The 16333-nt window shown below is 41.4% G+C and overlaps 1 protein-coding gene across 7 annotated transcripts in view; it reads right to left on the bottom strand.

The window, feature by feature from the left end:
• The window catches only part of cpeb3 (cytoplasmic polyadenylation element binding protein 3), a 190016-nt gene that overhangs the window by 127372 nt on the left and 46311 nt on the right, over positions 1–16333 (bottom strand). For 4 of the 7 annotated variants that reach the window (XM_068052638.1, XM_068052637.1, XM_068052642.1 and 1 more), the window contains exon 5: positions 2987–3052. The exons of 1 other annotated variant lie outside the window; for it this stretch is intronic. In XM_068052638.1, coding sequence (XP_067908739.1) covers positions 2987–3052 — 66 coding nt within the window. The remainder of the gene's footprint in view (positions 1–2986; positions 3053–16333) is intronic. 2 more of the 7 variants (XM_068052640.1, XM_068052643.1) reach the window with 1 other exon arrangement.

Raw genomic sequence — 16333 nt, 5'->3', positions numbered from 1 at the left:
CAAATGTGCCTTTCCTGGCATCAATGCACACTATACAGGATTTCTAAATTCCAACTAGCCATAGGCTATTACTGAAAGCATTTTAAAAATAAGATATAAATATATAAAGGTGTCCAATAAATGTACACTAGTATAATATTTAAACTGAAAGTAATAAGTACAGCCAATACAAATGTTTTGAATGTGGCCTTGTAAAACTCTTTTGAAGCTGTGAAATAAAAGCTATATTCTCTGGTGTTAAACCAACTACTTCAACATACCTATAGACCAACAGAGACACTGCTATAAACGGTAGTCAATTCCACTTCTATAATTTCTTACCTTTTAATTCCAGTTACTGGAATTGAATTTTAGAATTAATTAATTTTAGAAATTATGTTGAAGAATTTGTTCCTGTTATAGTAGCTTGGGACAAATTTAATAAGATTTAGTGATCAATTAAGAGTGGAAAATGTGCTTCTCCCATTTTCTCACTTTACACCATCACTACTGAAAGTGGCAAAACATAGCAGGGTAGGGTTCCACAAGCTGCAGTTGTTAGTTTGAATGTGATGCTGGAGAACCATCACATGCAAGTTGTGTTAACAAACATCAAAAAATTACAGATCACTGGCAGTCGCTCATAGCCATACCCAACCCTATCCGGATCTAAGTGACTCGATGATAAACCACTCAAGGCATTAACCCAATGAGCCACTTTGGGCCAGGTGAAAGGGGAGGGTTGTGTATTTTAATTTGGACAGTTCTTTCACAATTAAGTGTTTGGAATTGATTAGACACCTTTCATTTAGAATTTCCATTTTACCAACAGTATTGGTTTGCCTGCAAAAAAAATTTAGCCATCTTGAAGCAGCTGAACATTTATAAGTAGAGAAACATCCTCACCAAAATGGCCAAGTCTCAAACGTCACCACTGCTCACTAGATAGTTCTCAGTTAGGCTGCTTTGTGGAGCATTTTCACCAACAACGTATCCCATTTCAACCAGAGAGGGAAAACTCCATCCTGAAGATTCAAATCTCCCCCCTCATCACTTACCAAGCCATACCGACTGGCATCCAATACAAGAGAGTCTGCAGTTAGGTGTCTTATCATTTTAACTTGATTTGAAATAACAAGAACATTAGGGACCTTAGAGTTATGGAAGAGATTTTTGTGCTTACATTAAGCAAAAACAAAACTTATTTTTAATAATTCTTAGAAAGTTACATCACTTTAAGTGTGAAAAGTCTTCACATAATAGTAAACTCATCAAACTTAATGCTCTGATATGTAGGCCAAGCCTATCACCCTACAGACAAAATAAATATGAAGGTCAACCTTTTATTTTTGATAGGTCCTTCAAATCAGCTGTACTGAACTGAAGCCTTCACAGTACTGTGATCATTTAACAGATTATCTTTTTAGAAATCTGTTTACTGTCATCATTAGTAGACAAAGTTGCAGCAGAGATTCTTGACACAACTCAATTCGTCTAATGCATTCTAAAGTCAAGTGCAGCTCTTAAAAGAGCACTTAAATTCTATAAAGATATACTTAATCTACCAAAAATTTAAAAATAACTTGAACTTAAATAGACAGATCTGTACGGGGGAAAAAAGCAAGAGTTTCTGATGCAAAAGAGTTAAGTAACTTGGCTAAACCATTCTGCTGGCAGTATTAAAACAAAAGTACTTGAACTCCAACATCAATTAAGTGGCTTGTTCCTAATAACCTATAGGCCAATTGAAAAAAGAAAAGACTTGCATTAATGTAGCACTTTCCACGACCACTGGATGGCTGCAAGTGCTTTACAGGCAATGAAGCACTTTTTGATGTGTAGTCACTGTTCTAAATATAGGAGATGCAGCAGCCAATTTGTGCATACAAACAGCAACATGATAATGGCCAGATAATGTTTTTGTGATCTTATTGAGGAATAAATATTGGCCAGGACACCAGGGATAACTCCCCTGCTCTTCTTCAAAATAATGCCATGGGGTCTTTTATATCCATCAGAGCAGGCAGATGGGGCCTCGGTTGAACATCTCATCTGAAAGCTGCCACCCCTGAAAGTGCAGTACGCTCTCAGTACTGTACTGGAGTGTCAGCCTTGAGCTTGTGCCGAAGCCCTGGAGTGGAACTTGAACTTGGAACCTTGCAGCACAGAGGCAAAGTTCTGCCAGCTGAGTTACAGCTGCCACCCTGACGCAAGATAGTATGTCTATGTAAACTCAATTACTACAACAGGGAAAGAACAAATGCCCCTCAACATCTGACCTTTGAAAGCTGGTGACTATGACGCCTGAAGTACATCTCCCAGACCATCTTGCCCACACAAATGAATGTGGTCCAAAGGAAAGTTACTCACGAGAGAAAATGTTTTAGAAAATTTATCTTAAACCCGCCATAGAAACAGCGATTTAAAACATTCTTTTCAAGGGTTCCTATACCTCTCAATATTCAGATGGAGAAGGTGAGCAGGCAAATAAAGCCTCAAGTGGCCCAGGGTGATTCTGCCACAGATTCCTTTTTCTCCTCTGTGGGGAAGCACCTGGTTTGCACTCAGCACCTCCCTCTGGATACCATGGCATGAATTTTTAAAAATTGCCTGAAGAAACAAAAACAATTGCGTTTACTGAAATAAAATACCAAGCTCAAAGGCAAACTCACAACTGTGTTTCTTTGCAGCTGATATTCAGCAAGAATTATTTCTTCAGCCACAATTAAAAACAGGCAGCTTGATTCCATGATTTTACAAATTTAAAAACACAACCACTTGTGTCAAGATTTATGAAAGAAATTTCAAAGCATCAAATTGCAAGCTACTAATTTCAAACTGTTAAATGCTCACTATAGCATCAGTGGTGATCACAAAAGGCCAAAAAAATCATGCCAATCAACCAAAATATTTACGCAAGCAAATGAAAATTGTTTATCAGTCCAGTATAGCACTGAAATATTACTAAATTTGACAAGCAAACAGTGAGTATTAAAGATTTCTTTACCTCTTCGTCGCCCAAATGTCCTTGCTGCATGTAAACAGAGAAAATAGTGGGTAGGCCTGTAACCTTCTGTTAAAAATTGAAAACTTGTAACAATATGCACACATGATTCAGATGCTATGGATCAGTTCAATGCAAAAAACTTTGCCTGTTGTTACAAACCGAATTAAGTTTTATAAACGCTCTGTTATAACACAGGAAATGTTGATTTTCCCCATTAGTTTTATCACCTCCTCTATACCAAAAACTTACGCCACGCCCCTCACCGCACTTATGTCAAATGCAGCCAACAATCTTCTACTGTACTTATGCTAGCTGGCAAGAGGCTCCCAACAGTGTTAAGGGTCAACTGGGCTCCCATTTTTCCCTCCATCCAAGGTATTGCTCAAGTTTTCACTCATGTTTTTTTCGGATTACCTACGAAACCCAGATAGTAAAAAAATGGAGAAATTCTAGCGGACAAGGCCACCGGCAGGGGTGGGGGGTTGATGGGAAGGCCGGAGAGGTTGGGGGGTTGGTGGGGGGAGACTACAGCGAGAGTGGCGGTAAGGTCACAGAGAGTAGGGGAGTGGTGGGGGGGGGGGGGGGAAGAAAGAGAGAGGGGGATAAAAGGGAGGGAAGCAAGAGGGAGGTGAAAGGAGGGAAGCGAGAGGGGGGTAAAAGGGATGGAAGCGAGAGGGGGGTAAAAGGGATGGGGGAAGAGAGAGGGGGTAAAGGGGGGGGGAGAGAAAGGGGGTAAAGGGGGGGAAGAGAAAGGGGGTAAAAGGAGGGGAGGGGGTAAAAGGAGGGAAGCGAGGGGGGGGTAAAAGGAGGGGAGTGAGAGGGAGCTGTGCTGTTAAAATTTTGTTGCATTTACCTCTGATCACAACTATCACTTCCAAAGTAAAACACTGTTTTCTGAATTATTGAATTTAATTTTTGATGTACAGATAAGCACTTCATTAAGATCTTGTTCTTCAAAATAGAATCAGATAATCATAGAAATAAAAGTGCAATTAGATCTAAAATTGCTATCAATACAATGTGGTGTCCAAAATATTAGATATATAAAAATACTTCTTCAGGATGACCCAATTGCCACAAAAATGCAAGTTTGTAATTTTATAAAATGCAGCCAGTTTCATCAAAAGTGTACCACTGATGAAGCTTTTCCAAAAACAAGTATATGGTTAGCCATTATATTATAGATAATGCAATCACATCTGGCAATAGCTTCCATTCTACCATGACTGCTTGCTTACAGATTAGCAAGTCAGGTAACTTTAGAATCATGAGTGATCGCAATTATTTTCTGTGAAATGAACCACATATCTGTCAACAGAAACTACAGGGAGAAATGCTTTCCAGCTACTATGCAATCTGAAAACACACTCACATTAAAGCAAGTATCAAAAAAAAAAGAGACAAATGCTGCATTCTTCATCTTAATACGAGAAGCTGCTTTTCTTAAAAAACGCAACTTAGAAACTAGTTTTCATTTTATGAATACAGTTGTCAAACCATTAATGCAATCTAGAAAGTATTATGTACAATGGAAGGGTCTCAGCTACGTGAAAAGATCTTCATTTATATAGAAAGGAACCGTAATTGTGCATAATTGACTAGGAAAACAGATGAGCAATTTACTAAATGAGAACCTTGCAACACCTGATTTCACTTGTATTCAAGTGTAATCCATCACAATAATACTAATTAGTTAATAAATCAAACTTAAGTCTTGGGTAAAAGAAACAGGAAACCAAATGTACGTTTGGATTATTCTCGATCCCTAAACTTGCAGTACCTTCACAAGTAAACTCTAACAAAAATTTTAAATAGAATTATAGATTTAAAATTCTAAAAGTAACAACTCAAAACAGCAATGCTGTGTAGAATCAGTTGATGAGTAGTAGCAGAAACTGGTTTTTCCCCATAGATTTGAGTGTTGCTAAAAATGCAACAAAATGAAATCGCTCACTCATTAGATTGGACTTCTTTGGGCTATGAAATTGTGTTTTGATTTACTTCCCGTACCTTACTTTCCATGGAAACAGAATTGCCTCTACACTGAAACTGTTCTATCAGCTGCCAGAATAAATGAATACAGGTGCATTAGAACAACTGAGACCAATTATTATGAGGAAAACTGAAGGAGTGTTTTCCTAGTTGGAACGCAAAGAATTAGTCAACACAAAAGGCAGGCAGAGGACTGCAACTCAAACACGGCATGGGTTTCTGTGAGTATTTTCAGTGTTGTAAGTGGATCAATTTTCTCTATGCAGCATAAATCAATTGAGATAAATGGCACATAATTTGAACAGATCAGAAATACAGTGGTGAAAGAGAGAGAAAAACATATACCCTAGGTTCATTTGAGAGGACTGAAGACATTCTACAATTATTTAGGATAAATTTAAATAAGAAATATGAGCAGGTGGCACTTTGATGCTTCTCAATAAAGAAATGAGGCAGGTTTCTTCTTCAGCACCCAGGTGTGAAGAGCTTGGCAGAGCAGAGGCCCTTGTTGAAAGCTCTGATGCAACTTCATTATTTTCTGTCCATTAATTTAACGTAATGGACAGCTTGGGCCAAATTTGCAATAAGAGCTTGCACTGTTACGCTGAGGTGCAGAAGAGTACTGACTCCAATTTTCTTCTGGAAATTACTCTGCGCTGTTCTGAGAATCCGTTAACTAGCAAGTAAAAGTAACATTTCCAAGTGCCTGAATCTTAAGCAGAACGTCACCTAAAACCTATTAGACAGTTCTTCAGCTTTCAACCTCTAATTCAAATAAACAGATATAAAGAAAAATCTGTAAAACAGGAAAATAAAACCCAACTGTAGATACTCAGTTACTCACAGCAGGACCCAAGTATATAAATTATGTTGGCTAGCCTGTCATCTGAAGATTATATTTTGACTCCAATTAAATTTTATTGACACATGCATTCAAGAATTACTCATTTGAAATAGTTTTCCACCTTAGTTAAACAGATGCTTTATTCTCAGCATTTCATACTGCTTTTAAAGTTGTTTTCTAGTCTGCTTTAGTCACAAAAGGAATCAACTGTAATGTGGTTAATCAGAGTCTGGTGGGCTGGCACTGAAATTAAACCTACAGGGATTGGCACTGGCTCTGCTTCCTATCTTCAAGCTGCTGGAAAGAAAACATCATTGTTAATTAGAACAATTGTGGGTGTATGTTTTTTAAACTTGTGCTTCATACATTTCTCAAAGCAGCCATATTGGCTTTCAGCAGAACAGATCATGCCATTCAAGTCAAAAACTGAAAACTCCAGTACAGTGTCCTGTCATCACATTCAAAAATGACTTAATACAGGTCTGGATTTTAAAACTGATGTATGTATTTGGAAAATACTTGCTCTTAAGAGAAATTATGAATTCATTCCTTTTAGTGGAAGCAAAGGGGTAAATATTCTGGTTCCTCATTCATCCACTTTAGTGGACAGAAAATTGGGGCTGGCAAGCAAAAACATTTTTTTTTTTTAAACCACTGGCTGATCAAGCAAAAAATGTTGCACAAACATGGCATTTTGATGACCACTTAATCGCCCAAAACAAAATCCAAAACACTGCAACCAAATACAAGTTGATGTTTGAGAAATATAAATAAGGAATAAATGTGCACTTACCACCACGTAATCAATGACAGCAAGTCACTCAAATTTACTGCAGGTTAATAGTCTGACTACAACTAATATTCCCTACTTTCCACCACATGGCCACATTCACCAGATACTGGCCCCAAAGTGTAATTAATACAACTAGATACTTATTATAGCTCTGAATATTTCACCAAGGGTGGAATTTTATGCTGGCAGAGGGGGCCTCGTCATCGGGGGAAACTGACGCCGTGATCCCTGCATCGCCTCTTGTACGGAAAGTGCAGAATTAATGTCAATGAGGCACTTCACTTGGCAGCGACAGGCCTTTCGTAAAATTTAGGACCCTGTTGCCAGAAGTCCTGGCCTTTCAGAGCTCCAGGCCAATCAGAGGCTAGCAGCTGCAATGACCAGACACCGAGCAGCAGCGCTGGAACTACACTTAAGGTAGGTCAGGGTAGGAGGAGTCTCACAGGGTGAGGGTCCAGGGGGGGGTTGGGAGAGGGGGTTGGCAGATAGGGCGGGGGAGGTAGCCCTCAGCGGGCCACCCCCCCTTCGTAATGCTGGGTCCTTTGTTCAAACACTAAGTGCCTTTGAAAGAAGGAACCCCCCACCACCCCCCGACAGCCAGGAAGCAGCCTGCGCAGTTTTGCATCCCATGCTTTGCGTGCGGTGACAGGGCCGCCCGCCGCACAAATAATTGTGGCTGCGGCGGGAAGAGGACCTTAATTAGTGATTAATTACCCAGTTAAGGGCCTCAATTGCAGTGGGGTGAGAAAGCCATTCATAGGCTACCATCCCATTAATTTTATGCTCTGTCTGCTTCCAAACTGCCACGGGGGCGAGCATAAAATTCCACCCTTAATTTCAATTCATCCCTCCCATTACTCAATGAATCAAGTGACAAGAAAGGTGACGTCATTGGGTCAAGACAAACTGAACTTTCCTTGCAATGCCTCAGTAGGAATGGATCAGCATGATCATGCAAACTAGACTAAGGATTTCCGTGTTATCTGCTATTGAAAAGAAAAACAAAGACTTGTATTAAAGCCATTTAAATAGTTTTTGAAGTGTAGACGTTGTAATTTAGGAAATGTGGCAGCCAATTTTGCGCACAGCAAACAGCAAGGTGATAATGACCAGATAATCTGTTATTTGTGATGTTGTTTGAGGGATAAATATTGACTAGGACACTGGGGATTACTCCCCTTGCTCTTCTTCAAGATAGTGCCATGGGATCTTTTACATCCACCTGAGCAGGCAGAAGCAGCTTCAGTTTAAAGTCTCATCTGAAAGACAGTATGCTGCAGATATTAAATGAATATTTTGAATTTTGTTTTAGCAACAATGGTGAAAGTGAGAACACCGATCTACTAGATAAGAGCATGGAATAATTCAGAGAGACAATTGTGGAGAAGGAATTGGTTCTGAAAAAAATGCAGTAGATGTGTCACTGGGCCCTGATGGCATGCATCCTAGTTCACTGGAAGAAATTAGAGATAAGATAGGAGGAGGTCTGGTTACAATTTTTAAATGCTGAGATATGAAAATTAAGCAGAGACTGGAGAGTAGCCAACGTGACACCCTTCTTCAAGAAGGAAGAGAAGGGTAATCTAAGTCAACGTCAAAAAGTCATCAGGCACAGAAGTTGGCCATTTGGCCCATTGAAACCATGCCAGTTCTCTGTGGAGCATTCCAATCAGTCCCATTCTCCCACCCTAAAAGAAGGGTCACTGACCTGAAACATTAACTCTGCTTCTCTCCCCACAGATGTTGCCAGACCTGCTGAGTATTTCCAGCATTTCTTGTTGCTACTTTAGATTGTTCCTTTCTCTTCTCCATTACTATTCTAAATCTTATGATACGATGTTCACTCTTACCCAAGTGTTCCACCAAGACACTTGGTCCACTTGGCCTACCTCATTTCTCAGCACCAGATCCAGCAATGCCTTCTTTATGGTTGGGCCAAGAAGTTAAAGATCAAGAAAGTTCTCCTGAACACATTTCAGAAATTCTTTCCCCTTCTTTACTCTGACATTATCCCAAATCCATATTTGGGCAATTGAATTCCCCAAATATCACCACTCTATAGTTCTTGCACATCTGATTTCCCTGCAGATTTGCTGCTCTACCACTTTCTCCCACTATTTGAAGGTCTATAAACATCCCCAGTAGCGTAATCATACCCTTTTTCCTTCTCAACTCAAACCAAATAGATTTGGTCTTTGCCCCAAGGTCATCCTCCCTTTCCAAAAACACGTCATCCCTAATCAGTACTACTATCCCGCCTCCCTTTTCCCCTTCCCTATCTTATCTGAACATTTTTTATTCTTGAATATTCAAGTACCCAGTCCTTTCCATTTTTAAGCCACACTCCATTATTGCCTCTAGATCATATTCCTATACAGCTATTTGTGCTTGTCGCTCACCAACCTTATTCATCACACTTAGTGCGTTTAATACATGCATTGTAAACCTGTTTTTGTATACCTCGTAGTCCTTCTTAATCTGCTCCTAGCTAATGTGATAATTCTTCCTTCTCTAGTACTATCTCCCATTTCACTCCTTTATGCACTTTATTCTTCTACTTCTGTATGCTGGTGCCGATTATCCTCCAGTTTAGTTTAAAACCTCCCCAACCACACTAGTGAAGCCAGGTAATTAATTTGGGAAAATTTTGATACTCCTACTAAAGCGTATAAATCTCTTCATAATGAAATTTGCAGACTGCAGCAGAACCCATTGCATGGATCAAATGGGCCAAATGACCAGTTGTTATGTTGTCCGTTCTATGTGAACTGGTAAAGCTTTACCTGTAACATGTTAATAAATTGAGGCTTAGTGAAGAGTTACATATGTAGTACCAGCAATCTGCATAAACATGTTTGTACACCTTAAGGGTAAGTCTTTAGGCATCCATAATCTAATGATGCAAATGTATAATCATTGATTCCTAGGTTAGGACTTCATATTTTTCACCCTTTACTTCTCAGAAATAACCTGCTCAGTGGACGCTCAGTTTGGGTTCTGCCAGGGTCACAGTTCCTGTCCTCATTACAGCCTTGGTTCAAACACACACAAAAAAGAGCTGAACTTGAGGAATCCGAGCAAAACTGGATAAAATGGGAATTGGGGAAAACTCTCCGCTGGTTGGAGTCCTACCTAGTGCAAAAGATGGTTGTGGTTGTCGGAGGTCAATCATCTCAGCTCCAGGACATCAATGGAGGAGTTCCTCAGGGTAGTGTCTTAGGCCCAACCATCTTCAGTTGCTTCATCAATGACCTTCCTTCAATCACAAGGTCAGAAGTAGGGATGTTCGCTGATGATTGCACAATGTTCAGCACCATTTGCGACTCCTCAGATACTGAAGCAGTCCGTGTAGAAATGCAGCAAGAACTGGACAATATCCAGGCTTGGGCTGAGAAGTGGCAAATAGGTTTTGTGCCACACAAGTGCTAGGCAATGACCTTCTCCAACAAGAGAGCATCTATCCATCTCCCCTTGACATTCAATTGCATTACGGGCGCTGAATCCCCAAAATCATTCTGGGGATAACCATGGGCCAGAAACTGAATAGGAGTAGCCATATAAATACCATGGAAACAAGAGCAGGTCAGCAGCTAGGAATCCCCTGGCAAGTAACTCACCTCCTGACTTCCCCAAAGTTTGTCCACAAGGCACAAGTCAGGAGTTGGAAAAAATTCTGAGGGACACGATTAATCTCCACTTGGAGAGGCAGGATTTAATCAAGGATAGTCTGCATGGCTTAGTCAGGGGGAGGTCATGTCTAACAAATTTGATTGAATTTTACGACGAGGTGACCATGTGTGTAGATGAGGATAAAACAGGTGATGTAGTTGACATGGACTTCAGTAAAGCTTTTCATAAGGTCCCGCATGGGATATTGGTCAAGACAGTAAGAGCAGATGGAATCCAGGGCAATATGGCAAACTGGATCCAAAATTGGCTTAGTAGCAGGAGGCAGAGGGTGATGGTCAAGGGTTGTTTTTGCGATTGGAAGCCTGTGACCAGTGGTGTACCGCAGGGCTCGGTGCTGGGACCCTTGCTATCTGTAGTGTACTTTAATGATTTAGACATGAATATAGGAGGTATGATCAGTAAGTTCACAGATGACACGAAAATTGGTGTCGTCGTAAATAGTGAGGAGGAAAGCCTTAGATTGCAGGACCCGAGGAAGTACAGAGGGACCTTGGTGTACTGGTCCATAGATCACTGAAGGCAGCAACACAGGTAGATAAGGTGGTTAGGAATGCAAAAGGGATACTTGCCTTTATTAGCCGAGGCATAGAATATAAGAGCAGGGAGGTTATGATGGAGCTGTATGAAACACTAGTTAGGCCATAGCTGGAGTTGTGCGCGCAGTTCTGGTCACCACACTATAGGAAGGATGTGACTGCACTGGAGAAGGTGTAGAGGAAATTCACCAGGATGTTGCTTGGGCTGGAGCATTTCAGCTCCGAAGAGAGACTGGATAGGCTAGGGTTGTTTTCCTTGGAGCAGAGAAGGCTGAGGGGGGACCTGATTGAGGTATACAAAATTATGAGGGGCATAGATAGGATAGCAACAAACATTTTCCCTTAGCGGAGGTGTCACTAACCAGGGGGTATAGATTTAAGTTAAAGGGCTGGGGGTTTAGAGGGGATTTGAGGAAAAAAAATTTGACCCAGAGGGCGGTTGGAATCTGGAACACATTGCCTGAAGGGGTGGTAGAGGCAGGAACCCTCACAACATTTATGAAGTATTTGGATGAGCACTTGAAACGCCATAGCATACAAGGCTACGGGCCAAGTGCTGGAAAAGGGGATGAGAATAGATAGATGCTTGCTGGCCGGCATGAGCACGATGGGCCTGTTTCCGTGCTGTATAACTCTGACTGAGTGTGATGGAACATTCTCCACGTGCCTGGATGGGTGCAGCTCCAACACTCAAGTAGCTCAACACCATCCAGGACAAAGCAGCCCACTTGATTGGCACCCGATCCACAACATTCACTCCCTCCACCACCGACACACAGTGGCAGCAGTGTGTACCATCTACAAGATACACTGCAGCAATGCACCAAGGCTCCTTCGACAGCACCTTCCAAACCTGCGACCTCTAACACCTATAAGGACAAGGGCAGCAGATGCATGGGAACACCACCACCTGCATGTTCCCCTCCAAGCCACAAACCATCCTGACTTGGAATTATATTGCTGTTCCTTCACTGTCGCGGTGTCAAAATCCTGGAACTCCCTTCCTAACAGCACTGTTTGTATCTACCCCACATGGACTGCTGCAGTTCACCACCACCTTCTCAAGTGCAACCAGGGATGGGTAAAAAATGCTGGCCTAGCCAGCGACAACCACATCCCAGTAACGAATAAAAAAAAGTTATGGATGGTGCTCATATTCACTAAGACCAGTTTTGTTTTGCTGTTTCTGATGGAATTTTGCATTGGTTGAAATACTGATCCATTTTAGTGACTTTTGCTCTGTTGCCATTAGTACCAGAACAAGAGCCCCAAGCTTTCATACTCTTCTGATGCCAGGAGGATTTTGAGCTAAGGGATGGCTTTGACCAGTGCTGTTTCTTTGAGTAGCTGGCTGAAGTGATAAAGATCACTTAACTTTAAACACAAAAAGTATGATTTGAGACCACAAGATGACAAAAATTTTAAGTTCAAAGCACATGAATATAGTTATTCTTGTATCTAAACTTAATATCTTGAAAGGGCAAAAGTAAAACACCAGGAGGGCCCAATCAAATATGAAAAGGTGGTAACAATTTTGTATAGCCATGTCAGATTTTTTAATAAAGCTGTCAAGAAAGAGAGTCATAGCATTATACAGCACAGAAACAGGCCCTTCAGCCCATCATGTCCGTGCCAGCCATCAAGCACCTAACTATTCTATTCCCATTTTCCAGCACTTGGCCCATAGCCTTGTATGCTATGGTGTTTCAAGTGCTCATCTAAATATTTCTTAAATGTTGAGGGTTCCTGCCTCTAACACCCCTTCAGGCAGTGTATTCCAGTTTCAAACCACCCTCTGGGTTAAAAAGATTTTCCTCAAATCCCCTCACCTTAAATGTTTGCCCCCTGGTTATTGACACCTCCGCTAAGGGAAAATGTTTCTTCCTATCTATCCCATCAATGCCCCTCAATTTTGTATACCTCAATCAGGTGCCTGCTCAGCCTTCTCTGCCCGAAAGAAAACAACCCTAGTCGGTCTAGTCTGTCTTCATAGCTGAAATGCTCCAGCCCAGGCAATATCCTGGTGAATCTCCTCTGCACCCTCTCCAGTACAATCACATCCTTCCTATAGTGTGGTGACCAGGACTGTACACAATACTCCAGCTGTGGCCTAACTAGCGTTTTATACAGCTCCATCATAACCTCCCTGCTCTTATATTCTATGCCTCGGCTAATAAAGGCAAGAATCCTGTATGCCTTCCTAACCACCTTATCTACCTGTGCTGCTGCCTTCAGTGATCTCTGGACTAGTACACCAAGGTGCCTCTGATCCTCTGTACTTCCTAGGGTCCTACCATCCATTGTATATTCCCTTGCCTTGTTAATCCTTCCAAAATGCATCACCTCTCACTTCTCAGGATTAAACTCCATTTGCCACTGCTCCGCCCATCTCACCAGCCCATCTATATCGTCCTGTCATCTAAGGCCTTCCTCCTCACTATTTACGACACCAACTTTCGCGTTATCTGCGAATCTACCAATCTTAACTCCTATATTCACGTCTAAATCATTAATGTACACTACAAACAGCAAGGATCCCAGCACCGAGCACTCTGGTACACCACTGGTCACAAGCTTCCACTCGCAAAAACAACCCTCTCCCATCACCCTCTGCCACCATGCCAATTTTGCATCCAATTTGCCAAATTGCCTTGGATCCCATTGGCTCTTACCTTCTTAACCAATTTCCCATGTGGGAAATTATCAGAAGTCTTACTGAAGCCCAGGTAGACTACATCAACTGCTTTACCCTCATCTACACATCTAGTCACCTCCTCGAAAAATTCAATCCCACTGACAAAGCCATGCTTACTATTCCTGATTAACCCCTGCCACTCCAACTGAAGATTAATCCTGTCCCTCAGAAATGTTTCCAATAGTTTCCCTACCACTGATGTTAGACTCACTGGCCTGTAATTACTGGTTTATCCCTGCTACCCTTCTTGAATAATGGTACCACATTCGCTGTCCTCCAGTCCTCTGGTACCTCTCCTGTGGCCAAAGAGCATTTGAAAATTTATGTCAGAGCTGCTGCTATCTCCTCCCTGGCCTCACATAACAGCCTGGGATACATCTCATCTGGGCCTGGGGATTTACCCACTTTTAAGCCCGCTAAAACAGCTACTTCCTCCCTTTCAATGCTAATTGGTTCAAGTATATCTCAATTCCCCTCCCTGATCTCTACACGCACATCGTCCTTCTCCATAGTGAACACTGATGACAAATAATGATTTAAAACCTCACCTATGTCCTCTGACTCCACACACAGATTGCCACTTTGGTCCCTACTCTTTCCCTGGTTATCCTCTTGCCCTTAATGTACTTACAAAATGCCTTAGGATTTTACTTTATCTTGCCTGCCAGTGTTTTTTCATGTCCCCTCTTTGCTCTCCTAATTACTTTTTTTTTTTAAGTGCCACCCTGCATTTTCTATAGTTCTCTAGGGCCTCTGCTGTTTTCAGCACTCTGAATCTGCCATAAGCATCCTTTTTTTTCCCCTTATCCAATCCTCTAGATCCCTTGACATCCAGGGCTCCCTGGACCTGTTGGTCCTACCCTTCACCTTTATGGGAACAAGTTGGCCCTGAACTCTCACAATTTCTTTTTTGAATAACACCCACTGGACTGATGTGGACTTTCCTACAAGTAGCTGCTCCCAGTCCACTTTGGCCAGATCCTGTTTTATCATATTGAAATTGGCCTTCCCCCAATTCAGTACTTTTATTTCCGGTCCCTCTTTGTCCTTTTCCATAACTACCTTAAATCTTACAGAGGTAGGGTCACTATCCCCAAAATGCTCACCCACTGACACTTTACCACTTGTCCAGCTTCATTCCCTAGGATTAGGTCCAGTACTGCCCCTTCTCTTATAGGACTTTCTACGTGCTGGCTCAAAAAGCTCTCCTGTATGCATTTTAAGAATTCCACACCCTTTAAGCCTTTTTTTACTAAGCCTATCCCAGTTGATATTGGGGAAGTTGAAATCCCCTACTATTATTACCATATTATTTTTACACTTCTGAGATTTGCCTACATATCTGCTCCTCTATCACTCCCTGACTGTTTGGAGGCCTGTACTACACTCCCAGCCAAGTGATTGCCCCCTTTTTGTTTTTAAGTTCTAGCCATATGGCCTCATTTGAGGAACCTTCTAACATATCATCTCTCCTTACTGCAGTAATTGACTCCTTGATCAATAGCGCAATGCCATCTCCTCTTTTACACTGTCACGCCTGAAGATCCTGTACCCGGTAATATTGACATATTAACTTATGCTCCCATAATTAATTATACATACATAAACATGCACACACATTGAGGAAGACCACTGCGAGATGATGCTTAAGTGTCTTTCTTCAATCCTTCCCCCAACCAGAGGCATTTCCAGAATAGAAGGAGACCATTGGCTCATCAAGTCCCCGCCAGCTCTCCGCAGAGCAATTCAGTCCCACTCCCCCACTCGATTCCCGTAGCCCTGCAAGTTTATTTCTTTCAAATGCCATCCAAGTTCCTTGAAGTCATTGATTGTCTCCACTTCCACCACCCTCGTGGGCAGCGAGTTCCAGGTCATTACCACTCGCTGCACAATTAACAAATTTTTCCTCACATTCCCCCTGTATCTCTAGCCCAAAACCTAAAATCTGTGTCCCCTGGTCCTTGTACCATCTGTTAGAACCAAAGAAAAGTTACAGCAAAGAAGGAGGCCATTCAGTCCATCGTATCTGGGCAGTTAATGGGAAGCTTTTCCTTGTCTAACTTAACTAAACCTGTCATAATCTTGTACACCTCTATATAATATCTCTCCTCAATCTCCTTTGCTCCAAGAAGAACAATCCCAGCTTTTCCAACCTAACCTTATAACTAGACTGGAGTTGTCCGGACTGTCTTTACATCCTTTTTTGAATAAGGGTGGCACATTTGCCACTCTCCAATCCTTCACCGCCCTCGCTTTACATGACGAGCTATTAATTTTCATGGTTAACAAGCATTCCTGTTCAAAAATAAGGGAGTGGTATCGGGTATTAATCAATAAAGCCAAAAACTCATAAATGAAACATTGTATGTATAGCAGATTAGTGTATCCACGGAGTTAAGAGCCACCAATCACAAGGACCTGACAAGACCAGAGTAAATTCTGTGTCTTACTCATATCCACAATATAGTACTGCATTCTTCAATTGAAATGAACTAGACATAGAACAGCATGTTACATTTATTCCACATCAAAAAGAAATCTCAGGTAATTTAGTGAAACCAGCTCAATTTATCCCCGTCACATGATGCAGCAATTGCACAAGTTAAAACAAATCCATGGACTAAATACTACAGCAACTATCTGTGCCTACCATGAATAAAACTTGTAGTGCCAAGATGATTATCTGGTGTACTGTTTATTATGTTTTAAACCTTCAAGTAAAGTTAAATGAAAACTGCTGGGTCAAATCAGGGAAAATTTTTCGAACACACGCAATAATTACATGAACAGTACTTAC

The sequence above is a fragment of the Heterodontus francisci genome, chromosome 20 (genome assembly GCF_036365525.1).
Source record: "Heterodontus francisci isolate sHetFra1 chromosome 20, sHetFra1.hap1, whole genome shotgun sequence".
In the NCBI taxonomy this organism is placed as follows: Eukaryota; Metazoa; Chordata; class Chondrichthyes; order Heterodontiformes; family Heterodontidae; genus Heterodontus; species Heterodontus francisci.
The sequence above is the reverse complement of the archived record's forward strand: the minus strand, read 5'-3'. Positions and strand labels throughout refer to the sequence as shown.